The sequence below is a fragment of the Terrapene carolina genome, unplaced genomic scaffold, assembly GCF_002925995.2.
Source record: "Terrapene carolina triunguis isolate 2854851 unplaced genomic scaffold, T_m_triunguis-2.0 Scaffold50838, whole genome shotgun sequence".
NCBI lineage: Eukaryota > Metazoa > Chordata > Testudines > Emydidae > Terrapene > Terrapene triunguis.
In genome coordinates, this window is record NW_020715189.1 from 33,072 (window position 1) to 59,421 (window position 26,350).

Consider the following 26,350-nt stretch of genomic DNA (forward strand, 5'->3'; position numbering starts at 1 on the left):
TTTTCCTTTTCCTGCCTAGATGACCTGGACATGGATGACTTCCAGTTGGAGTTTGAGGAGTCAAAGCTGCACCCCACCATCCAGTGCACACCCAGCCCCGGTGAGCAGCGAGCTGAGAGGAGACCCCGCCTCTAAATAAGACTCGAGGCCCTTCTAATGCAGCCAACTCCCACGTCTTTCCCCCTACATCTCACCACTCGCTACATACACACATAGACCAAAATCCGGGCTGGGTCCTGGGGGCAGCGGTGGGATTCCTCTTTCCCATGCTGAAGCCATGGAGCTAGTGCCCTCTCAGGTGGAGAGGGAGGACTCACGGTAACCCCATCCTTCTACAGAGCTCTTCCCACCTCCAGCCTTTTCCTGTACAAGGTCCCATGCCTAGGAAGGCTGTATGTCCTAGCAGAAGAGGGGATTGGATTGGCCCCATCACACACTAGTATAGGAAGCTGCAGACCAAACCACCTACCCTGGTACCAAACAGAGCAGCAGTGCTTCACATGTTCACCCAAGGCTCCCGCACATGTGGGTTGCTTTGCAGAAGCTAGTCTTGACTTTCCAGGGGGAAATTCCTCCTCAGCCCCAAATATGGTGATCAGTTAAATCCTGAGCATGTGTGCAAGACCCACCAGGCAGACACCTGGGAAAGAATTCTCTGTAGTAACTCAGTGTCCCATCTAGTGTCCCATCTCTGGCCGGTGGAGATATTTGCTGCTAGCAGTTGCAGATCAGCTCCATGCCATTGTAGGCAGTTTCATCGTACCATCTCCTCCAGAAACTTACCAAGTCAGAGTAAAGGGGTGACGTTCACACCACACAGCCCGGGGCCATGCACACAGATGCCAGCACAGCCCTCCTCGCTTCTACACTCTCTGTCCTGCTCAGGAATGTTCGCTCCTACTTATATGCATTGTGCTCTTACCCACTGGGCAGCACCAGCACCCCCTTAGGCAACTGGGGGGGAGGGGACATTGGGGAAGAGCTCAGGGGTAACACTGGAAGCACAGGGCTCTTGGAAAGTCTCCTGGGTAAGAGGTGCCCTTAGCGGGTCTTGGGCATTTGTTCCGACCCACTTCTGCTTGGTAGCGCTGAATGGGAGTGGGACTGGCTGGGTCAAGCCCTGGCCAGGATCAGACCGAGGTGCCGTATCAGCGACGCTACAGCAGGGTCGATGACTTTGGGCCTCGTTTCCTTGCAGGTCCCTTCAAGCCTTGCACTCAGTTGTTTGAGAGCTGGATCATCCGCCTGGGGGTCTGGGCCATCGCGCTGGTCTCAGTGCTCTGCAACGGGCTGGTCAGCCTGGCCGTCTTCGCCTCGCCCAGCTACCTCTCGCCAGTCAAGTTCGTCATCGGCTCCATAGCCGGGGCCAATATGCTGACGGGCGTCTACTGCAGCATGCTGGCCGTGGTCGACGCCCTGACCTATGGGCAGTTTGCCAAGTACGGGGCCAGGTGGGAGACGGGCGCGGGCTGCAGGGCGACGGGCTTCCTGTCCGTCTTCGCCTCAGAGGCCGCCATCCTCCTGCTGACTCTGGCCACTGTGCAGTGCAGCGTTTCGGTCTCCTGCTTCCGGCTGTATGGGAAGTCGCCTTCCTTCAACAGCGTTAAAGCCGCCACGCTGGGCTGCCTGACACTGTCCTGCGCGGCCGCGGCGCTGCCACTCTTCTCCGTTGGGGAGTACGGCACGTCCCCTCTCTGCCTCCCGTCCCCCATCCCCGACGGGAAATCCTCCACCCTGGGCTTCATGGTGGCCCTGGTGATGCTGAACACCCTCTGCTTCCTGATCATCACGGGCACCTACATCCGGCTCTACTGCAACCTGCTGAAAGGGGAGTTCGACACCCTCTGGGACTGTGCCATGATCAAGCACGTGGCCTGGCTGATCTTCACCAACTGTCTCCTCTACTGCCCGGTAGCCTTCCTCACCTTCTCCTCCATGCTCAACCTCTTCCTCATCACCCCGGAGGTCATCAAGTCAGTCCTGCTGGTGGTGCTGCCCTTACCTGCCTGCTTGAACCCCCTGCTTTATCTGCTCTTCAACCCCCACTTCCGAGACGACCTGCGCCTGCTGCGACACAGGGGCCAGACCAAGGGCAGCTGCCCCCAGTCATACGCCTCAGATGACATGGAGAAGAGCTCGTACGACTCCACCCAGGCGCTGGTGACCTTCTCTGACGCCGATCACATATTTGAGGCGTCCGACGCCTTGGGTGTGCACCCCGTCCTGGATGGCTACAGCTTCCCCTCGGTGACGCTCATCCCCTGCCAGCAGAGGATGGGTGTCAGAGGGCAAGAGAGTGGCTACTCTGCCCGCCACCCCTGCCTGACCGATGACGAGCTGCTGATTTCCTCGGAAAGCAGGGATCCAGCCAGCAGCAGCCTCCGGGTCAGCTTCTTCCCTTCCCCGCCCGCACCGTCCTTCACATCTCACTTATAAACCCCCCGAGTGGCCACGCAGGCAGCCCCTCATCAAATGAGCCAAGCAAGAGCCCCCCACCCGGCCTTGAGGGGACGAGACGCAGGCTGATCTGTGTCAGGCATTGACACGCCCCCACCGCATCATAACCCTGTTCAACAGGCAGCACAGCCTGAGCCATCATCCCAAGGGCTCAGGGCTTTCATGGCAGGACACAAGTGCACGACTGTACAAAGAAACACTGCGTCCCCTCCACCTCTGCCTAAGAGGGGACCCCCCGAGCCCAGAGAGGGAGCTAGAGAGACCCCTTTCCCGGGGTTTCCCTAGACAGGCCCCTAGCATACCAAGTCAGAGCAGGAGGGACCTGCAGCTAAGGAGCCAAAATGCTTCTAGCCCAGGGAGACGCCCCTCCCCAAGGGAATGACCCCACAGCCTCTGTGGTGGAGCGGGAGCTCTTGCCAAGCCTGCTGCCCTCTGACCCTACCAGCTGTGCCACTAGCCCACACACAGTCCTGCTGGTCGTGTGTCCTGGAAGAGGACAGGCGAGCGCATGGAGCAGGTGGGAGTGACGTGGCAGCAGGCAGCATCCACAGCGGCAGCAGCAATAACCCATTGCAACCCCACGGCAGGTGGGAGAATCCTCATGCTTAGCACCTCGCGGGACACGTTACAGACACCCTCCGGTGAGCGCCGCCACGCCCTGGGACGGGAGTCAGAACTGTGCCTTCCCCATTACGCAGCTGGGGGAACCAAGGGAGGGGATTAAGGGCAACATTTTCAAAAGTGGCTGTTAATTTGGGGCCTCGCATTTGCCCTTCTCCAGGGCCTACTAGAGGAGACAACCACCCTTCCACAGTGCCAGCCTTCCAGCGGCACTCACACAGCCATTTGACCCCTTCCCACTGGGCCTAATAACGAATAGGGCCATCTGCTCCCCCACCAGCTGGGATCAGCGGGCGAGTAGCTGACCCATCACAGGCACGGCTGAGCCCGACTCCCTTTAAAGGGCAGTGACAGCTTTGTGATTGCTTGCTTTCGTGTCCAGATCCTCAAAGGCATGTAGGCAGCTAACTCTCATTGGTCTCAATGGGCAGTAGGCCCCCTAAATACCGTTGAGGCTCTGGGCCTCTGTGCTTATATGGATAAACCCTTCCAGAGCTGTTTTTCTCGGTTCCTTCTTATTACTCCAAATATGCATCCTCTACCACGCTCAGGGCTGCCTGCCATTTGTTCTCCTCAATCAGTGTTAACATTATCAGCCACCATGCTCTGGGATATTGTCTTACTGGAGGTGTTAGTCTGCGGCAAACACAGTCTGCTTTTAAAGGGCACCAGATTAATATCATTCTGATCATTTATTCTTAACATTAATTCTACCCTATATCAAACACAAACCATGGACACATCCATCTCTCACATGCCTGTACTAAGAGAAACTCTGACTTGGATGTAATGCCTTTAATACACCATGTATATGTTATTGTATGTATATATGATGCCATATATAATATCCAGCATGCGTGCGTGTGTATATTATGTGTATATTTATATATAACCAGTTTCCCTCCCCTGCAGACCATTCCTTTAAATTCCTACACCCTCTTTGTGTATATGAACTGTAAAGCATCCTGTATGAAAGACGCTATAGAAAAATAAATTGTAATTTTAAAATAAGTTATAATTGCTGCAGTTTTCCCCTAGAATGGGGTTAAAAACCCATGACTGGTTGGTTATGTCTCATTAACATTAGTATCGCGCCCAATAAGCTTTTGGGGATACAGAAGAGAAGGTAAAACAAACACCATCTGAGACAGAACCCTTTGGACTTGGCTAACTCCATTCTGTGTCTGGGATATGTATATAATGTAGACATGCCCTGAGAGTCAAACTGGGCTCCTTCTGTGCATCTAATACAGAATGCAGAAGCTTTAACACAGACAATCCCTGAAGGTGAGTGGGGCTAGCAGTAGGAGAAAACATCCCTTTATAGGTAAATTGAACGCATTTGCTCTGGATTCGTTGAGACTCACACAGAGTTCCCCAAGGCAGTTCAGAGCAGAACCACATTTTAATTGTTCAGTGGGACTTCCTGCATGCTCAAGCACTTGAGGGAGGGGAGGTAATTGACTTTCCACACGTTCATCGTCACTAACTACCTCAGAATTGGTACAGAAAGGGCTGTGCCCTGTTCCCCACGTTCAGTCCCTACTGGAGAAGCAAACTCCTGTTGAGCTGTATGGGAAATATTTTGATCAGGGCCGGCTCCAGGCATCAGCTTGCCAAGCAGGTCCTTGGGGCGGCCACTCCGGAGAGGGGCGGCACGTCCAGCTATTCGGCGGCAATTCGGCAGACGGTCCCTCACTCCCGCTCGGAGCAAAAGACCTCCCGCCGAATTGCCACCGCAGATCGCAGCTTTTTTTTTTTTTTTTTTTTTTTTTTGCACCGCTTGGGGCAGCAAAAACCCTGGAGCCGGCCCTGATTTGGATGCAACTATTATTATTACTCTGTATGGAAGGGGAGGGGAAGAGCGTCACTGAAGCACTACTGAAGCAAAGGCTTTAATTTCCCGGCTGCCTATACGCTGAGTCTGCATGGAGTGGTTGGAGGGGCTCCCTGCAGCTTCTGGGAGAGCAAAGGCCTGAGAATTTAACATGTTCCGGTCCCAACTTCATTGAGGAGTTTCAGGTAGTCAAAGACATGAAGTTTAGGCCTAGAAATTAACAGACTAGCTACAGGGAACTGTTCTCTTTTAAAAATCAAATCTCATTCAACTCTCTCCTGAGGATAAGTTGACTTTGAAGGCCCTGCCCAACCTCTCCTCTGCCTCACTCCATTCCTCCACCTGCCTGTCACTGCCTCATCTCCTTGCACTCAGCCCCAGCTGCTGCAAGCACCCCTCCTTTCTCCATCGAGCTCCCATTCACTTCAATAGGAGAGGTTGCAGAATTAGGCCCATGGATTCACATTTCCCTTCATGCTGGCCTTGTGCATGAAACAGCCTTCCACCTCTTTTGTCCTTCCCTGCACACTCTCCTTCCCCATGTGCTCTCTGTCCTGTGTTGCCAGAGAAGGGAGTCTCTTTCTCCGGGGTAGGTGAAGTGCTAGGTCTAGTTACAGAATTAAGCATGTAGGAATAAGATTCAGCACTTACAGTGATTCTTGCTCCATAACTAGGGCTCCTGGAAATTACGGTAATACACAAACCATGGCACAAAGACACAAGAATTCCATATTCATCCACATCATTAGAGTGTCATTGCCCACAAAGGGGTTTCTCTGAAGCATCTAGTACAGTGGCCCCTAAACTTTTCAGGCACTGGGGACACAGCTCCCGGGGAGGGGGGAAGAGGGCACAGACAGGGGTAAAGGAGCCACAGCTGAGGGCAGGGCAAAGGCTGGGGGCAGGGCCAGAGCAGAGCTGGGGGCTTAGCGGGGCTGGGTGATGTTCCCTCCCCGCTCTCTGTGGGGGCTAGCCTAGGCTTTGCCATACCCCCCCCACCGCCCAAACATGCCTTCACGGCCCTCTGGGGGCCCGCCCTACAGTATCATCAGAAACAGGATACTGAACTAGATGAGTCTGATCCAGCATGGCAGCTTCCATGTTCCTATTCATAAAGGCTATTAGCCTAGTCGATTTAACATGTATGTCCTGCATAAATATGTAATTTTCTATAGAGCTGTGGCTCTTGTGTCTAAGGCCTGGCCTACACCAGGAAATTAGGTCAGTATAATTACATCGATCAGGGCTTTGAAAAATCCACACCCAAGAGACATAGTTAAACTGACCTAACCCCTGGTGTAGACAGCGCTAGGCCGACGGGAGAATTCTCTTGCTGCCTGAGCTACTGCCTCTCAGCAAAGTGGATTCCCTACGCCAACGGCAGAACCCATGCCACTGGCAAAGGAAGCATCTTCTCTGAAGCACGGCAGTTGAGCCACTACAGTATTTTAAGTGCAGACAAGCCCTAATATAAGCTAGTGACAAAGCACTTCCATTCACTAAACTACTGCTTAGTTCAGATTCAGTTTAAGGGCCCATTGCAGAGGTGGTGTAAAATGGACATTTTCAGGACTTTGCCAGAATTGCTCAACACCCATAACTCCAACTGAAATCAATAGGATCGCAGTACCTCTGAAAGTTAGACTTCTTACACCTATATACTAGTGCATAAGGGAAGTGAAGCTGGTAAAACTCACATGTTGGGAAGTCAGAAGGAAGTGAGGAATAGCAGTTGCTGCATTAAATTACAATTTCTTACATAGCCCAGTTAGCATAGCAAGAGAAATAACTCTCACCTTTTTCAGTCCCTCGGGTATCAAGATTACCAAAATTTAGATTCCTTTACATTCAATGGCCACATGCAGACCTGAGGTGTAAGTTACAAGTTGATGAGTGGATGCAAATATGCCTTAAGGGACTGGAAGGTATAAATTACACCAGTTTAAGTCTCCCCGTAGACTCTGCTCCAGTTTGGGCTATAAAACATTAAGCCATCTGCTCAGCTTGTGGAAGTAGTGTTCTTCTGATTTATGAGCTGGTTACTGATTGCACAGGTGGGAAGATAGCTGGGGAAAGGGTGAGATACAAAGTATACAATATGTCCACACTCATGTATCATTTACTATTATTACTCCAACAAGGGAAACTGAAGTGTCTGCTACAGGCAGGTGTGCTGATGTTTCAATTGGGGCGGGAAACAGCAAAATATTACTTACAAATTCAAGTATATCCTTTAATTATGTGCTCCAATTTCTAGCCTGTCATCAACCACAAAAAAGCCAGACTGGCCACATACCGTCCATGGGCAATGTTAAGCAATTTCTCATTCACACAATAACCATCATCACAAGAGAACTCAAACATATAAGACTGATTATTCCCAATTCTGCCTTCCTTCACAATACTTAGAGACAAACAATGTAAGACAAACAAGAATACAAAACATGTAATGCTACTGAAATAAAAGCAGCTTTAATTTGAAAACAACCCCCTGCCATCGCAAGTATTAGCTCACGCACAGAGAGACAAGTGAAACCTGCCAGTGTTACACATTCAGAAAAATGTTTATTTACACAGAGAACCTCTATGAATCGAGGCAGGGTTTTTTCCCCTTCTTGCTGATATCATTTGCTTTTCTTTTCTGGGAGATGGCAGATTCTTTGGGAGTGCTAGCCTCGCTTTGGGTCACTTCCTCATCTGGAGTTTTGGAAGCCTGGTACAGAAGACACAAAGGATTCAAACAAAGAAGGTTACCTTTATATTTGTAACATTCACAGTCAGTTTGAAAGATCAAGTCTGCCCTAGAAGGAGCGTTCACTTCCTGGAGACACACTAGCACTTCCTCTTGGAAAATTATTGCCAGACTTACACATTTATAACACAGTGTGTGGGGGGAAATATCCCAAAGCACTTCAGACTACTGTATACAAATCCAACACTAAAAGTGTATAAATTGACCAATTTAGGCTGGAAATTAGAAGGTTTCTAGCCATCAGAAAAGTGAGTTCTGGAACAGCCTCCCAATAGAAGCAGTGGGGTGAACAACCTAACTAGTGTTAAGACAGAGTTTGATAAATTTATGATCCACGTTATTTGATGGGGTTGCCTGTGATAGCAGGGACTGGACTTGATGATCCAGGAAGTCCCTTCCACTCCTATGTTTCCTTCTGCCACTCTGGAACTTTCTAACTCTTCAGACTTCCCGAATTTTGGGAGTGAAGGAAAAAAGGGGAAAATTAATCAAAAACTGTGCCAAAAAAACACATTCCTGTGAAAATGTCAACCAACTCTAGTTAACTATGTTTTTATTTAAAGTATTATCACTGGCATCCGAGTCATCGCCCATGAGACAAATGAGGCAGCTCACACTTTAGAACTATTTGTTTCTCACTCAGGCAGATGGTGACACTTGGGTCACATTTTCAAGGTTGTTTTTCCCCCCACAGCCATAACAAGTAGAGCCTTAGGTTATGTCTACACTAGAAACGCTACAGTAGCATAGATGTAGCGTAGAGACTCGCTACAGTGATGGAAGGGGTTCTTCTGTCACTGTCGTAAATTCACCTCTCTGGGAGTCAGTAGCTAGGTTGATGGAAGAATTCTTTTGTCAACCTAGCACTGTCTACACTGGGGATTACGCCAGCTTAACTACGTCTCCCAGAGGTGTGAATTTTTCACATCCCTGAGTGACATAGCTGGATCACCCTAACTTTCTAGTGTAGACCTGCCCTAAGTTCCCCTCCTCCCCTTTAATTACATGATCACATACTATTTTTCCTGAGGACTCCCATCTCATTCAGTACACAAGATGAGCAGTGTTCAGGGAACAAATCAGGCTTGCATAGTGAAAGAAGCCATTGTCCATATTGTTAAGAGTGTTTTCCCTTCACCCTCTCCCCTGGTTCTTGTCACCCAGGCAGAAAGCAGAAGACCAGAAATCCGAAGTGCAGGCAATGCGATGTTTATTGGGGTTAGTTTCCAGCAAGCATGTGTCCCACAACTCTGATACCACAGAGCCTTGTTTCCCAGTGTCCTGTCCCAGCCCTCCTCAGCAGGCATAATTATACCTGAGATGCACGCCCATAGTCCCACCCCTTACAACTTATGGTCCTGTTCCATTTTGGGGGGTCGTGGGTCTTCGTCCCACCTCTTTTGTACCCCATGGCAGGGGTAAGGAGTGAGGTTGTGCTATGGTCAGGGACAGGCATTTCTTTGGCCTTTTAGTGTTTTATACCTTCCCCCCAATCCCCATTTGCCCCTCCCCAATGGTTGCTTGACCTTGCCTTGAGAGAGGAGTTGAGGCAGTCTTAAAGTGTGCGCTCTAGTAACACAATCTGCTCTTATCTGTTCCCAGTATGCTAATAAACCCATCTGGCTAGGCAGAAGCAACATACACAGTGCATTTGTCCTTTGTTCTCACATATTAGTAAGAATGTAAGTGTATCAAGACTCAAACAGGCAAGCAAAACCCAAAATGCTATCTTAGGCAAAAATACAGGCCTGAATCTTACATTGGCATTAGCACTCTTAACAGGTAGGAGCCCAGCCTCATTTGTTGCAGAAGATAACTGTGTCGTGAATAAGGCAGTGAATTACAGGAAGAGAAAGGATGGTCTCGTGGTTAGAACAGTTGAATGCCACCCTGAAGAACTGGATTCGGCCACAGAGCTCCTATGTGATGCTGGGTAAGTCACGTAAAACCAAAATTTTCACAGGTGGCCACTGTGTTCATTTTCTAGGTGCCCAACTTGAGATTCTGGAGCCTGATTTGTAGACGTGCTGAGCACTTACAACTGCTAATTGAAATCAATGGGAACTGTTTGAACATACAAAGTGCCATAAAAATGCTAAGTGACCTGAAAAATCAGGCCCCGCCCATCTCAAATTGGGCATCCAAAATTTGTGGACACTTGGGGCTATTTTGGCCTCAATATCTGTGCTTCAGTTCCCCCACTATAAGATTAAATTAATGCCTCCCTACCTCAATAGGGATGTTGTGAAGATAATTTCATTAATGTTTCTGAAAACTCAGATACTATAATGAAGAGCACCCCAGAAAAGCCCACAAGGGAATTAATAATTCTGTCTCCAGAGCAGGATTTGGATGATATGCACTAAGTGAGGCACAGGGTAACTCAATGAGGAGAATAAAAACACTGAATAACCATGTCAGTGAATACTGTCCATCTGTTGCACTGAATGAAGCCGGGGGGCTCTGGCAGAAAGTTTGTACTTTGCCTTTATCTAGCACAATGGGATTCTGGTCCATGACTAGGGCTCCTAGCTATTACAGTAATACAAATAAATAATAAGTGTGTGATCATTTAATTAAAAACTGAGTATTATGAAAGAAGGGGGCAAATTCAGTTTGTACAAGCAACCTTAACTCTGACACTTCCTAACTCTCAAGTGCTTGACTTTGCAACCTTAACACTCTTATTGTCTTTTTTTTCCCCCAAGTACATAACAGGATACAAAGGAGTTACAGGGCACCTAAGGAATACAAGCTAAAATAAGCAACTAGATGAGAGCAGCTGACTGGAAAGATTGAGGTGAAGCTGGTGGAGAAAAGAAGCACCTTTGCAATATCACCCTGCATCATACAGCCTCCCTCTCAAATCCTTGAAACAACCCACAGGCCTAGTGTCCACTTGGATTGGATATTCCAGTATCTACGGCCACAGGGGAATGCCCTTTTCAACTTACGGCCAGTATGCAGAGCCATGCACGGATACAAAATTTGTACCTGCATCCGATCCACAAGCCGCAAACGTGATCCATGGATATCCGCAGATATAAAAGGGATATCTGCAAATTTGCAGGGCTCCACTGCTATGACAACTTTGCATCCTCCTGGCAGGTGCAGACTTGGCCACATTGATCCACACATTCATGGACCTCCAGGCTTGATTACTGTAATTCTCTGTACCTAGCTATGAAATCAACAATCTTAAACAAACCTGCCATTAGTTCAGAATGTTGCAGCAACACAGGTGCCAGGTGTGCATTATCCTACTATTCTGCTCACAATACTGGCACCCCATTGAAAACTGGGCACATTCAATGTCTCAGTCCCCATCAGCAAAACCTATAGGGCTGAGAGACTGTTACCCAAGGGATCTCCTCACCCTGCACCATCACAGCCTCCCGTGACAGTTACATTGCAATGGACCTGCCAGTCACAAAAGCAAGGCCTGTATACATAGGAGACAGACCTTTCAAATCAAAGAAACAATCCCTGCATAAAGAGCTTACAGCCTAAGTTAGAGAGGACTTTGGGACAGACAATGCTCAAGGATGCAGATAGGGGAGGACAAGGCTTACACAAAGTAATGTCACAAGGCTGATTGTTTATATGGGGTTAGTTCCCCATAGTTTTAAAATGTGATTTAAATTACTAATTTAAGGGAGGAGAGTGGTCAGGTTAGGGGAGATCAGCAGAAGAAATGGGGTGTTGGGATAGCACAATGGCTCCATGGCACGCAGGATCAGAGAGCTTGTTTGGGGCACACAGGGTGCCCACAGAGGTGCTTGGGGGAGAAAGACAAAAAGGGAGTGTGACAAAAAGGGAGCACAGGGCCCAAGTGGAACAGGGGTTGGTGGAAGCAGTGAGCCAAGGGGCAGGCACAGAGCTGTGCAGAGCCTGGGAGGCAAGGACTCTGTCAGACATCAGTCCCCATTTGCCATGAGAAGCTGAGATAATACAAAACCAAATACACCACCTACTGGAGGAACAAGACAAGTACATTCTCCAGTAGGAAGGTAAGTTGGTCAACAAGTACCTCATTTTCATTAGTCTGGGGAATGAGACTGCCCAGCTATTTTCCAGAAGTCAGACAATTGTCAAGGGTGCAGGTGCCCCCTAGTGTTACAACTGCAAAACAATTCTAGTTGTTTCCTCTACAGCTTGCTGGATATTTGAGCGGAAAAAGGAAACACTAACCAACTGAGGCTGAAGGCCGCCTTTGACTCCTTTGTTAAAGCCATTTTATTTGAAAGGTCAATAAACAGAAGCTATTCCGCAGTTGCTGCACTTCTCTAATCAAGCACTATGAAGAGTTCTGAGTCACAATCCATCCTAGCAGCTAGTTGTGGGGGGTAGTAACAGGGTCCCTGCTTTTTCCTCTCCTCCACACATCTAGGACCTGATTCTCCACGGTCCAACACCTCATGCAGTCATTCACAGCAGTGCAAAGTGAGTAACGCTGCCAACTGAGCACTTTACACTGGCCTACATGACAACACACGGTACAGGACAATGGAAAATCAGACCCTAAGTAGCCTTCTTTTATCTCTCCGTAACTGATGTGTTGAGAAATTAGAGCATCCCTTCTATCACGAGCTCCACTCCCTCCCATTGCGTCCAGGGGAGAATACTAAAACAGTCTCTTTGCTGAGCATGTGGAAATGGGCAGCGGCTGGCTGCATGTTTTTCTGCCTCAAGAGACCACATCTCTAAACTTGCCCTAGCATTCTGTGCCTACAACCATTTGTCTCGTGCTGTGCAAGGGGCAATTTCTCCTCCATCACTACTATGACAGACCTGTTGCCCTCACTCCTTTCACACTAGGTCTACTAGGGCCTCAACTTTGTACACATACAGGAGCTTGCTCAAAGAGTAAAATCCCAGGGAACTCCTGCTGAGCCTATTAGCCACCCTAAACATAGGACTTCAGGTATACACTTTATCTGAAAATGTTTTTAATGTTGCCTAAGGAGTTCTGGGAAGACTCCTGACCATGGCATTCCATCAGGTGAGGGTGCAGAAGGATGCCTAGTTATATCATCTCATCCTTTCACTAATATGCTTCAGCATAAGAGATCTCTCCCAAACAAACATGATACTAAGGAAACCCACCTGCCAGAAAGTCTTCAGTGGGTTGACAGCCCACTCCCTTGTCCCCATTGAGCGTCACCACAGCACTGGGGCAGCTAGAGACACAGTCCATTATGACTAGAATAAATTTGTTGGAGGAGAACTAAAATGTCTAGCTCCATCTTCAGGAGCTACACATAAGGAAAAAAGAGTTGAATAGCAGGCCCTATATGTTTTACCCGCATGGTAAAACCACAGAGAGGAGTGACCATCATATTCCATGCCTGTGAATATAGGGTTAGTACATTTGTAATGCTTACAAAACACGTAACATTGGCTGGGCAGCTGGTGTGTCTGCCCTCTGCTTTCTACTCTAATCATAATCATTGCACTACTTCGTTCTGCTCCCCCATACATTCGTTGTATCCAGCCATTGTCTCTCATTATATATACTCAGACTGCAAAGTCTTTGTGGCGGGGACCCTCAGTTCAGTGTGTATGTGTGTATACACACAGTGCCTAGCACAAAGGGATCCCAAGCCTTGACTGGGACTTCTAGGCATGACCACAATACAAATAAATAATAAAGTATGGAATCAACTTTTGTTAAATTCATTTAACCTCTCACAAATACTAGTAGAGGGATGTTGTCACAAGGCAGGGCTTCTCCCCAGCTTGCCAAAACACTCTGCCACACCCACAGTCTCTTTAATGCAGTTTTATTCCCAAACTTAAACAAACCAACAAAAACATTCTCAGCTCACCCTTTGAATCTCAGGCTTTCAATACCTCCCCTCGACAGGGATTCTGGCAGTCCTGCCTCCTGCAATTTCCTGTCTCACTCTCCATCAGCCAGTTCCTTCTCATAGCCAGCCCTTCAGTGGAACTCACTCTACAGCAGCAGGTGCAACTCTGCTCCCTTACCTGGCCTACACCTGGGAGCACCTGCTCTGACATAGGGGAGTTGGACCTACTCAGTTACAGGGGCCAGCCACCCTGTGACAGATGTCATGAGCAATCCCCATGTTAAGAGGACATAATCCCCTTCTATAATCTGCATATGACCATACATTTCCCAAATATAACTGTACATTTATATTACACAAACAGAAAGCCAGCACAAAGTACAACAGGAAGGGACATTTTGACAGACTCCAACTCTTAAAAATATCCCAGGGCACTTTGCGTAAGTCCATGCAGAGCAGACACAGGAAGTGGAAGGACTCACCTGAGATAGAGGTCAGGTATACTCTAGAAATGTTGCCAGTATAATAATGTCAGTTATGGGTGTGATGTTTTTAAATAAAAGTTTTTAGAACCAGAAACGAGCCCTAGTGTAGACACAAGCTATGTCTACACTAGGAGCACTTTACTGGTACAGGAATATCAATATACCATACCAGGAAAGCACACTTAGTGTGGACACAGCTACGCCGACAGAATATGGTCTACATATATGGTAAAACCACCTCTCCAACCCCATCACAAATGAGACAAACTATACTGGTAGAAGAGCAGCTTTGCTGGAATACCTGCATCTACATTAGGGGCTTCTGCCAGCACAGCTCTGTCAGTCAGGGATCACACACCTCTTCACATCCCAACTGACAGTTATCCAAGTAGAAGTCTATAGCGTACACCTAGCTGCAGTTATATCAGCAAAAAAGTCCTTTTGCTGGTATAAGCTGTGTCTACACTAGGAAGGTTTTGCCTGCATAACTATACCAGTATAGTTATACGGACAAAACTTTAAGTGTATCCTAGGCCACATACACAGGAATCTCTAGCTATGACAACATGGGTAGGGAAACAAAGTAAAGTTTACCTAAACAGAATTAACAAAAATTTCTTAAAGAGCGAAGTTAAATTCAGAGAGTTCACATTAGGGCACAATCACAGCCCTGGCAACCCAGGGACTCAATTCTATGAAGACAGGCAATCCACTCCCAATAAAAAAATACTGGAATTGGAACTTGAAATAGACATCCAAAAATGCACTGGGGTCAGTGGGTTAGAGGCTATTGAAAGTGATGCCTATATCTGCGTCACTCATATTACTTCCTGAGGACTAGCAAGATTATACATGTGAAGATTAGCCTACACCCAATTCTTTTGTAGCAGAGTCAAAGCATGGTACATTTCTTACCCTCTTTTGCTGGCTTGCATGCTTCTCAGTCCATTGTTTGGCATTTCTGATGAACACTTCCTTATTGTATTTATACTCCGAGGACTAGAAATAATAAAGCAAGAGACAAGGAGGATAGACACTTAATCAAGCACCTGTGAACACTCTTAGTTCCCTATATAGAAGAATGAGCACAAGTACCATATAGTCTCTGCTCTAACTTGCATGCACCAGCATTTGCACCAAAGGAACAAAAGAAGAGTACGTACTATGTCTGCCATGAGGGGGTCATCAGGGTTAGGCTCACTCATCAGAAGCTGTATGGAGGTCAGCAACGTGGAGATATTCAGGGACGGCCTCCATGCACCCTTCACAGAAACAGAATAATAAAAAACAGAGCTTAACAGGGAAAAGAAGTCTGATCATTAGCTGACATACAGAAAACAAATTTTCCTCTGGAGTTTCCAGACCTCAATGCAGTACATAAGGTGGTTACCACCAGGTGGTCAGTTTATACAGCAGGGAAGACATCTGATGCCAGGTTAGTGGATCTCAAACCAGTAAGGTTTTGACCTCTCCTACAAAGGAGAAAAACCATTCCAGGACCGACCTGGCTCTCACTCTTTTGGTTCACCACAGCTACAGTGCTAACTTGCTCTACAGCAGACAGACAGAGGCACAGTGCTCATACCAATTAGCCCTGCAGCTTCTATTCGGGCCATTTCAAGAGAGCAATTCTAGTTACACAGAGATCTCACTCCAACTTAATTAACACTGACCCGCAGTGTCATCTACATCTGTATTGTATCAGGATCCAGGCTGTGATTTTCAGAGGGGCACCTGACTCATAGGTCCCTTTGAAAATCCCAGCCCTTAAAGCATCAAAAAAAGCAAAGGAAAATACATCTTAGTGAGTAACCAATGGCATGCATTATACAGTCGCCTGTATCATGAGTATCCATGTAAACAAGAGCCAATATTAAATATCAGTGAAGCTTTTTACAGCCAGGACAATAGGGGAGTTTAGCATCATCTGTAACTTTGTTGATCCCCACTAGAGTAGCACTGCCTTACTTTGGGCGGTAATCTGAGAACATCCAGGCAAATCCTTCCAGCAGAGTCAATGTTGGGATGGTAGATGGGTGTCAGAAAGCGAATCTTCGGGGGTTCAAATGGATATCTTTAAAGAACAGGTGTTAAAGAAACAGATTTCATTTGAAATATAATCTAAATTGAATGTTCAGTTCCATTAGCATTCCATTTGCCACATTACCACAAACAACACTATAGTGTCCTCTCCCCAGCCACCTGCAAATTCCAACCATCTTCTCCTCAGCAAGTTTTTGGAGGAAACAGCCCCATCTCTGGTCATGCCCTCTAACACAATGGCCTTGACTGTTTTCAGTTTGGTTTCTGTCCTTTGCACAGCACTAAATTCCCTTTTGCTCGGAAGCTAACTTCTCATTGCCTCAGATTACTTGCTTTTCTCATTTTCCCTGACATCTCTTTTAGTTACATCAATTCACTTCAGCTGTAAACAGGAAAAAGATGCAGTACTGGGTCAGACCAAAGGTCCATCTAGCCCAGTATCCTGTCTTCTGACAGTGGCCAGTGCCAGGTGCCCCAGAGGGATGAACAGAACAGGTAATCATCAAGTGATCCATCCTCTGTCACTCATTCCCAGCTTCTGGCAAACAGCGGCTAGGGACACCATTCCTGCCCATCCTGGCTAATAGCCATTGATGAACCTATTCTCCATGAATTTATGCACCATACAGGTACTTTTTCCCCCCTTTCAAAATTGTTTAAAGGCATCAAAATAATTTAAGGATCCTGACAAAGTATTTCTCGATTTTTTTGTGCATTGTTACACACCTTGGGAGTTTGAAAGTGAAATCTTCATATTACAAATAAATAAGTACATTAATAAAATCTCTCTCACCTAAAAACTGATTGATAATGTCACAAACAGGGAGGCTGAAGGCAAAAAAGCAAACTATTACACTTTATGCCCATTGCTCCAATGCTCCTAATATACAGGATACCACCTCTTCGTATCTCACACAAACTGACATGTTTGACAGGAAGTTAAAAAAAAATTCCTTCTTACTATGTGTGTTCCCCCGTCTGCCCACCTTCCTAGATGCAGTGATTTAATTACCTTTCAGGAACAACTACTTCCAAGTTGAAAACTCCTTTATCATATGGCGTGTTTGTACCACCCAAAATTTCTTAAAGAAAAAAAATTAGACAACTATAACATTCAAAATGGGTAAGTGTTCCCCCCGCTCCCGCTCCCACTCCCATCATGCTTCTGCTACAGTCGTGCATTCCCATCACACCGTTTTTAACTGTAGCAATGTCCGGATCTGCCAACAGAAGTAACCACTGCCACCTCGTCACATTTTGTTCTACCCTGCTGTGCAGTAAGGTCAATAACCCCTATGTTTTAAGTGAGAACTAGGGAGAGCCTAAACAATCATTAGTTATCTAATTTTGGAAGCAAAAAGAGTGTGACTGTTACAGGTTGGAACCTCTTCACTGACAAAAATTGTATTGCTGGAGCTCAGCTAAGCGAGTGCTCCGCATAGTCAAGAAAGAGTATGTTATTTCACTAATTCCTTCCGTGTGTCTGACCTTCCTATGTTTATATCCAGGCGAAGCCTTGATACTTCCTCCCTTCTCATACTTCAGGAGTCATGGCCAATTTCAACTTCTGAAGGAGAGAAAATTTTTCAAGTTCCAGACTGTGAGCATGATACAATAACTGGTGAATTTTCAGCCAATACTTGAAAAAGACGTTGAAATAATGTTCAGCCCTAGAACCAGGACTGAGAATTGGCCTAGTGACCCAAGCACTCTCGTGGGTTAAGGTGGCAAAGCTAATGTTTAGGATTATAGGGCCATAATCTTCAATACTGCTCCCCTGTATTGTTTCTTCTGGAAGTCAGTGCCTGAAATTGAGTTAATCTAAAGGGCCAAAGGCTGAGTTATGGAGGGAGAACTCTGTGGATGCCTGGCCTTCCTCTTAGCAGGAAACCTGAAACCTGAGTCTCCAAGCCATCTATAAAACCTTGTTAGCAAAGCACATCCAACCCCCTACATGCACAGACTCCTTCAGCAGTGTTGAAAAGCCATGAGGGGGTTACAGCTACTTCTAGCAACAGTAACTCATGTTACAGGAAGCATACCAGTGTGGCTGTTTCCTTAACTACTCCCCCCGGTCCACGCCGCCTAGCCACATGACCAGGGATCCAATCAATAGGGAACATAAAGAAGGGGAATTCAAAAAAAAAAAAAAAAAAAGATGAAGAGTGGACAAGAATCAAACAAATGTCATGGACTGGGGTTAATTTCATCCCCAAATTGCTAAGTACAGGCACTGCCCAGTAAACATTACCACAGCAGAGAGAATTTTAATGATACGCATACCACCCCCACCCCCCCAAAAAACCCCAAACCATGATGGTAATACATACGGGCTCGTAGATCATCCATCCGGTTTTTGTTTTGCCAGAACATAATGCCTGGGGGAGGCTCTGTGGTCAACAGATGCAGCTCTCTCTTCAGTCGTGAAGTTCTTTGCATTGTGCTGAAATATTGTAAGGAGAATTAACACCTTATAGCTAGCGCCTTTCATACTGTAGATATGGTACTGGCTTTCACAATAATAAGTCAAACACCAGTTGTGCAAGGACAGTCATTTGAAGCAGCCATTAAATACTCATCAACACCCAGCACTTAGCCTTTAATATTAGAAGCTATTCTGTTGAGGGTGACGCAGAGCCATGAAAAACAACAACGATCCTTGGAATTCTTTAAAAACATCTCATCTCTATGGCAGCAAGAACCAAATTTTATACACCCTCATGTAGCCCAACCACGTAGTAAGATGATTTGGTCCACCAGAATGGATAGAGCACTGGGCTGGGACTCGAGAGACCTCAATTCTATTCCCAGTTCTGCCACTGGCCTGCTGCATGACCTTAGGCATGTCACTTTACACCTCTGTGCCTCAATTTTCTCCTCTACAAAAATGGCAGTAACAACACTGACCTCTTTCGTAGAGCACTTTGAGATCTAGTGATGAAAATCTAGGTATTATTATTAAACTGTACTAACCAGGTTAAAACAAAAATGTGCTTTATCCTAGGTATAGATCTTGGCTAAAGCATGGAATTCTGGTCTTTTTTTATTAATCCTTCCTCAGCAGGGTGGGGTGGGGGGAAGATGGGCTAGATCAGGGTTTCTCAACCCGCGGGTCAGTACCCAAAATTGGTGTTTCAAATGGTCACGTGACAGCTCCTGGGCTGGCTGGGCAACCTCTGAGGTCCCAGCGCCACTCAGATTTGGCCCATCTATCATGACGACGGGAGTCTGGGTAGGCCAAATTTGAGTAAGCGGCACTGTAACCCCATGAGCAGGTCACAACTCCACTCACGCAAATGGCTCCTGCAGCCAGCCCCACAGCACAGGAGCTGCAGGAGCCAGCACTGTGGGATGAGTGCCACAGGATCTGACCAAAACCACCCAAGACCTCCATCCCTAGACTATTTACTGGGTTACAATGGACCATAAACATTTACAAATAGGTCCTGAGCCCAAAAAGATTGAGAGCCACTGGGCTAGATAACCTCTTGAGGTTCCTTCCAGACCTACATTTCTATGATTCTATAACTAAAAACTGACCAAACCATCTTATAAGCCAGCTCATGCACAACACAGGTTCAAAATAATCAACCATGCTGGGTAACCAGTTACGAGACCATCAGGCCTGTTGGGACCAAAACACGTTATAACATGTTGTGGCTGCAATACAGTACAAATGTACGTGGTTAAAACCGTCCCGAGCAATCTCCATGAATATTCCCAGTCAAACACGAAAACATCCTCACCCACCAACTGGGACAAGAAAGAGAACCAGGAAAATTTCCCTCATCTGCCAAAAAATAGTTACTGGCAATGGGGAACAGATTTTGGCACGTGGGAATTAAAATGGGATCCAACCTTGCCTGCAGCAAGATAGATGAATAGTAATCAGGAACTTCCTAATATGGGAACGGTCTCACCTGTCAGAAATTATAGCCTCCCTGCACTCCATGTCAGTGGTTACTTCAAAGCAGGGACAATCTGCCCCTGTGTGTGTGGAGGGGGGAGGTGGTACAGTGTCACTCACCCCGCACCAGGATAACTATGTATCCCTCTGCCCCCACCCAGCTGTGGGGAAGAACCAAGCATTCCCTTGTGCACACACCCGCCCCCCCCCCCGCCCCCAAAGTCAGGCCCACCCCCCCCCCCCCCCCCCCATGAGGGCTAACTGTCCGCCATCTCCCCATGATTACCCCACATTGTTTTCTCCACAGGAATTGAAATTAGAGGCGGTGTTTGAATTTACAGGGGGTGTGAGAGCCAAGGGGCGAGACCATGAGGACGAAGGCGGGTTGTATGGCACCACAGTAAAAACTGAAAAATGTTCCACAAGCATTTTATTAGATTTAATTCATTTTAAAATCATCACACAAATGAAGTTGGCTATTCAAGCCTTCTGTGAAGCATTACATCTACATCCTTCTTGGTTTCTTGTAATTTTGCACAACTCTGTTAATGAACTTCTCTAATGCAGTGCGTTCATCTTTGGTGGCTTCTCGTGTGTCCGGTACTTCCAGTCCTTCAATTGATATGCTCATTAGTTTATTCACATGATCAGGCAGAAGGCGACTTTTTTCACAACACAAAATCCTATTCAATGATGAAAAAGAACGCTCAACTGTAGCTGTTGTGACTGGGAGTAGCAAGAGATGAATTCCTACTTCTTTCATCCCAGGAAACATAGCACAAAGATCAGGTTGAGCCACTAACAATGATAAAAAAGAAGCTGCAGTCAAATCTTCATTCATTTGTTGCATGACAGTCCACTCTGCGTTCAAATTCTCTATTCTGTCCTGATCACATGGCGGCCCCATTGCCGGCAGTGCCTTACTCCACTCAATTGCAGGTGTTTTATAAGACAGACATCTGTAAAAGCTACACAGAGGTTGAGTAGAATCCAGAAGTTGCTGTTGTAGATTTGTAAGAATCAAGTCAATGTACTTTTTCAGCTGGCTTAACAAACACTTCTTGTCCTCTTTACTTAAGGAAGAGTCATTAGTCCTTCATTAGTTAACTTCTGGATTGAAGTCTTTGCTTCTTCCAGTACATTGTCAATGGATATTTCTCTGATTGATCCAACTGTAGCTTCTATTGCTGGACAAAGATCTACTACTGTTGTAGCAGATGCCTAGATGGCATTGTTTAATGACCCAAGTGGTTTCAACAGTAAACTTACAAGAGAGAGAATAGTGATTGTTTTCTCTGAACATAATAGCAAAAGTAGTGCACCAGTCTCACTACTTAGATCGGTCCCCTCTTGGTAGATACTTTCTAAAGCCAGTAATAAGGGTTGCAGTAATTTTAAGACAACAGCCAAGGATAGCTCATGAGAAAGCCAGTGGGTTTTCTTTTGGACTAATTTGAACTTCAGTCCCAGAGCATCTTCTATTTCTTCCAATACGTTCAGTCTTTTTGGACTCTTGCTGAAAAAAAAAGAGTACAATGAAGACATTACAATTATGGCTTTTTTAATGTCTTTTGAAGATTCTGCAGCTCGTGCTAGCTGGAGTAGACGGCCTTTGCAGTGTGTATAGGAGAGATTAGGGTTACACTTTTCTCTGAGCAAAGCTTGTACTCCACCATGTCTTCCAGAGAAGTTTGCTGCTCCATCAAATGCACAAGCAGCCATCTGTTTGGGGTCCAATTTACAAACATTTAACTCTTCTAAGATGTGGGTTGTCACAGATGCAGCCGATGTGTCTTCTATAACCTGAACATCTAGAAATGCATCCACTGGCCTACCACTGACATCAAGATAACGTACACAATGACTTAATACTTGACACCCACTTGCATCAGTGCATTCATGAGCCATGTATGCAAAGTTTTTGAATGTGGTAAGAGAATTCTTCACTTTTTCAACTGCTGAGTCTTTCACTGTTGCACCGCATGCTTCTAACCACTTACTTGAGTTTCTTGCAGAAAGATAGTGAGCATTTGCCGGTCTTGTTCAGGGTTAACAAGTGACAATGCACTTAACACTGACCTCCAGTTTGTAGTGTGTGGTATCTCTTGCTTAAATAGAAAGTATGATGCGACCGACATGTTTGTTCCCACAAACTGCGTTGTGCATTCAGCATTCTTAATGGCCTCACTAAGTACTTCTAGATTTTGTTTTGACAGTAACTGGCTTATAAGGCTTTCTGCATGTTGATGCAGTACAGAGGCTTGGTGTTTTGCAGCCTTTTCATGTAGTTTATCAGCATTGGCTTTGCTGATAGTTTGCCAGACCTAAGCTCCTCCAGTATTACCAACTATAGCAGTGGGAAACTTTCCTTCTTCATAAGTTTTTTGCAAGAGGTGCACCATCTTTTGTAACTTTAATAAATGGAAAAAGCTTGACCGACAAACATCAGGAACTGCCTTCAGGTTGTGGAGACACTGTTTCTTCAGTAGGTAGTTGTATTTGTGCTTCGGACTGTTCGGATGTAGATACGCCACCTGAACCTTCAGATGACATGTTGGTATATTCCTGATGCTTGGTATGTTCTTCATCTTGGCTGATTTGAGGCCTTTGAGTGGAAAAATTGTTGAATTGTTTTTTGTCTTTTCATTTTCACTTTGACCTGCAACATATAAAACATATAAGAATGTGACATTACCCAAGGTACAATCTGGACTGTTGAACAGCTGTTTCCCCTTAGTTTTTGAACCTGGGGTGTCTTTTACACTGCGAGAACGACCACTCCTGGTCTGTTCACACACAGCCTCCAGCATGTAACTTGCTCCCAGCTACACAGTATGAGTGCTATAGTCAGTCACTCATGAATTACACTGCAGAACACCAGGAAACTCTCCAGTCCCAGACTTTCCCCCAGAAATATGCATCTTGTACTGCCCAACACTCTACTGGACAATGCAAGCTCACATAAAATCCATCATTTCATAAACAGAAAGTGATATGCACAAACCCTGTTATCTCAGGTAGAGATTCCTCGAACACTTTAATCCAACACACTGGTTTAGATAAATCAATAAAACAAGTTCATTAACCACAGAAAGAAAGACTGTAAGTGATTACAAGTAATGAGGCATAAAAGTCAAAATTGGTTAAAAAAAATAAAAGGCAAAACGCAACTAATAACTTACTTAACGGGCTAAGTGAATTCAAAGTACAATGTCTTTCTTGCCACATGCTTTTGCAGTCTCGCTGGCTAGAATCCTTTCAGACAAGCTCCCTCCCCAGTTCAGTGTTCCTTCAGGTGTTTCTGATGCTGTGAGCAAAGAGAAAGGAGTGTTTGGGGGTTTCTCTCCTCATTTCTTATAGTTCTCTTTTCCCTTTGAAGATCATCTTCATCTAGGGTTCAGATGACAGGAGACTGGAGGACAAACTTCCAGCTGTTTTGCTGTCAATGTGTAAAGTTCTCACTCACACCTTTCTTTCTGCCAAAGAATGGCCAATTAACCAGGTGATAGTCCATTTGATTTTGTTGACACCTGGATGAAGTGTTGGCTAGTTTTTTGTCTCTGGGGAACCGGTTTGAAGCTGGTTCCCCAGATTTGGAACATGCCTTATAAAGTAGAATTCTATAACTTCACATACAATGTTGCCACACATTTTACCAGGACAATAAAGTTTGACAGATTATGAGTTTTCAAATGATACCTCACAAGGCATTCTTTGTACATTTATTTATCCTAGCCTTGTAAAAAGGGTGAACATAAGAGTACAGACTGTCATAATTAATAAATTTAATGTTTTGTTAGGATAATGCAAATTTAACATAGGACAATGCAAATTACACCAAACACAACAGTTTTAGATTTCTAAAGCAAAATATATATCATTTTTAATGTGTTTAATTTAAATTGACTTTTGAAAAATTATTATTAAGTGTTTAGTTCAGAAACTCCCCAAGATAATGACCTCTCTAGATAGCAACAATGCAAGATAACGACATTGGCAAATAAGGCATTTTAAAAACCTTGCCTAATAGGAAACATATATTTCTATATATGCCACAAATCTAGCATTCTAGAGCAAAGTCACTAAACACACTAATCTAGTCATCCCAAGAACAAGAAATTATATTAATTCCTTCTATATATATATATATATGCATAAATTTTATTGAAACTTCATGAAAGGAGGAGTTAAGCTTGCTGTGGCTGCCCAGCTACTGTAAGCAAGTTTCATACATTTTTGTCGGCAAAGCAATTTGGCGCTAACTCTTGGTCTCACATTTTAAACATCATAAAACATCAATAAACATCAGCATTTGAATTATGATGATTTACTGTTGTTTATAAATTATAATTTGAAATTATTAGGTCGGCCAACCTCTCTGAAATGAATGAGCCAGCACTGTCGGAACAAACAGCTGCGGGAGGCAGCTAGTCTTTGTTCATAGGTTTCAAACCTACTATGCATTTTCAGGAACAAGTATTTTATCATACATATGCTTTTAAAGTGTGTGTTAATGTTTCAACTTCAATTCAAATTTCCAAACAACAAAATGAATTTTTTTTCGAACTAGAAAATTTTAAAAACTAGATCTAGCTGGAAAACGACTGGCCGGGGGAAGGTAGGGAAATCCCTGTTTGGGGACATTCCCCACGGGGAGTAATTGTTCCCATCCCCCCCACTACAACCAACCTGCCCCAAGGACCAGGGTCACTCCCCACGGGGACTAACTTCCCCCCAACCCTACATGACCAGCCCATCCCAGAGTCAGGGTCACACACACCCCGGGGGGGGGCACCTGCCCCTCTGTGACCACCCCACTCACAGGGTCAGGATCACTCCCCCATGGAGGCCACCTGCCCATCCCCCCCACCCTCAGAGTCAGGATCACCCCCTATGAGGGAAACTGCCCCCCATTCCCCAGAGTCAGGGTCACCCCCCCCCCCCCCCGGGGGGCCAACCTCCCCCCTATCCCCCCCCCCCCCCGCGGATCAGGGTCCCCCCCCACGGGAGCTAACTGTCCCCCTCCGCCATGACCACCCCGCCCGCCATGCTGAGGTGGCCCCGAGCTCCGCGCACGGGTGACCGACCGCCCTGCCCCCGCTCGAGGCCCCGCCGCCCCCACTCACCCGCACAGCCTCGGCCTCAGGACGCCGCCAAACGACCGCGGTGGGCGCGTGAGGCAACACCGGACGGCACTGGCTGCCTCGCCTGGCCACGCCCAGGGGCGGGACTTCCCGGGGCGCCTAGCAACCAGCCGGGCACACTCTGAGTCGCTCTGCAGAAGTGCCGATCTACGGGGAGCGCGGGGCTGATTGGCCGGAGAGGACCCGAAGGCACCGCCCTGGGGCTTCAAACCTTGGGAGCGGGGAGGAGACGCGGTGTAGGATTGGAGGAGCCGTCCCGGGGCCCCGCCCACCCCTCCTCGCGGGCACCCTCCCCACAGGGGGCGTCACAGAGGCGTAAGGGGTGGGGTGAGGCCTTACTGCAACGGCCTCGCTGCTGCCCTGTGCCTTCCAGGCAGGGCCCGGGGGTGGATGCGGGCCGCGGCTCGAGCCCAGTCCACACTGGGAGGGGGGTTTTGACCCCCGGGGTGCATGGGGCGGGCTGGGTTTACACACTTTAATGCACACACATCACTATATGGGGGGGGGGTTGGACCCAGCTGCTGGAGTCAGCGGATTGCCTGAGAATGTCACCTGTTAGCAGTGCTCACGTGTGTGCGGGCTGGGGCTGGGGGAGGTTTTGCCCCAGCTGCTGCAGTCATGGGATTGTGTGAGAATTTCACACATGCTCACACGCACACACGCTCATGGAAAGGGGGAGGTCTCACCCCAGCCGCTAGGGTCAGGGAATTGCCTGAGGATCTCCAGCCTGGTTTGCAGCCACTCAGGGTGGTGGAGAAACGCCTGATGCTGTTGTGAAGTGAGAGTCGCTTCACCCCAAAGGCTTGTAAATGAGAAGGCGAAGGGAAAGAGACCTGTGGTTTTATATATATATTTAAATCTTGTGATTTTGGGGGCCTGACTTGTGATTTTTTGCTTGCGCAGGGTTAGTCACACTGTACAGTAGCTGGCTGTGGTCAATGTGTAAGGTCAGTTTGTGCCAGGGCAGGTTACAAGGGGTCGCAGACCCAGCAAAAATAAGGTTTTAAATCAGTCTGGGTCGCTGAGGGGTGCACTTTAAGCATTGTCTTTCCAAAGCTGCTGCTCCTAGATTATGATAGATCCCCACAAACTTTATTCAGACCACTTTAAGAACTGGTTGAGGTGAATCCTTGCTTCCCCTCCCCACAAAGGCCTTGGCTGCACAGCTACTTAGACTATAAACTCTGTGGGGCAGGGACTGTCTTTTTGTTCTGTCTTTTTGTACTGTGGGGTCCTAGTCCCTGATTGGGGCTCCTAGGCTCTACTGCAATACAAATAATTAATAATAATATAT

General features: G+C 46.6%; 2 protein-coding genes across 5 annotated transcripts in view; one reads left to right on the top strand and one right to left on the bottom strand.

Moving 5' to 3' along the window:
• Window positions 1-4,048, top strand: part of LOC113405781 (leucine-rich repeat-containing G-protein coupled receptor 6-like) — a 29,239-nt gene extending 25,191 nt beyond the window's left edge. The window contains exons 7-8 of the mRNA XM_026647031.1: window positions 20-100; window positions 1,199-4,048. Of these exons, the coding sequence (XP_026502816.1) occupies window positions 20-100; window positions 1,199-2,436 (1,319 nt within the window). The 3' untranslated portion in view covers window positions 2,437-4,048. The remainder of the gene's footprint in view (window positions 1-19; window positions 101-1,198) is intronic.
• Window positions 4,049-7,271: 3,223 nt separating this feature from the next.
• Window positions 7,272-25,126, bottom strand: LOC112119319 (ubiquitin-conjugating enzyme E2 T). 4 transcript variants are annotated; one of them, XM_024217955.2, is made up of 8 exons: window positions 25,039-25,120; window positions 18,336-18,448; window positions 17,018-17,087; window positions 15,931-16,036; window positions 15,126-15,224; window positions 14,878-14,961; window positions 8,004-8,113; window positions 7,507-7,628 (listed from the first exon to the last, which is right to left on the bottom strand). In XM_024217955.2, exons 2-8 carry the CDS (start codon window positions 18,442-18,444, stop codon window positions 7,601-7,603), a joined length of 606 nt encoding a protein of 201 aa, XP_024073723.1. In that variant the 5' UTR covers window positions 18,445-18,448; window positions 25,039-25,120; the 3' UTR covers window positions 7,507-7,600. The 4 variants fall into 4 exon arrangements, with proteins under 4 accessions (XP_024073729.1, XP_024073723.1, XP_024073715.1 ...); XM_024217947.1 differs by lacking the exon at window positions 7,507-7,628 and adding an exon at window positions 23,095-23,219 and having other exon boundaries at window positions 7,637-8,113; window positions 25,039-25,126; XM_024217961.1 differs by lacking the exon at window positions 8,004-8,113 and having other exon boundaries at window positions 7,272-7,628.
• Between the last annotated feature and the right edge of the window lie 1,224 nt (window positions 25,127-26,350).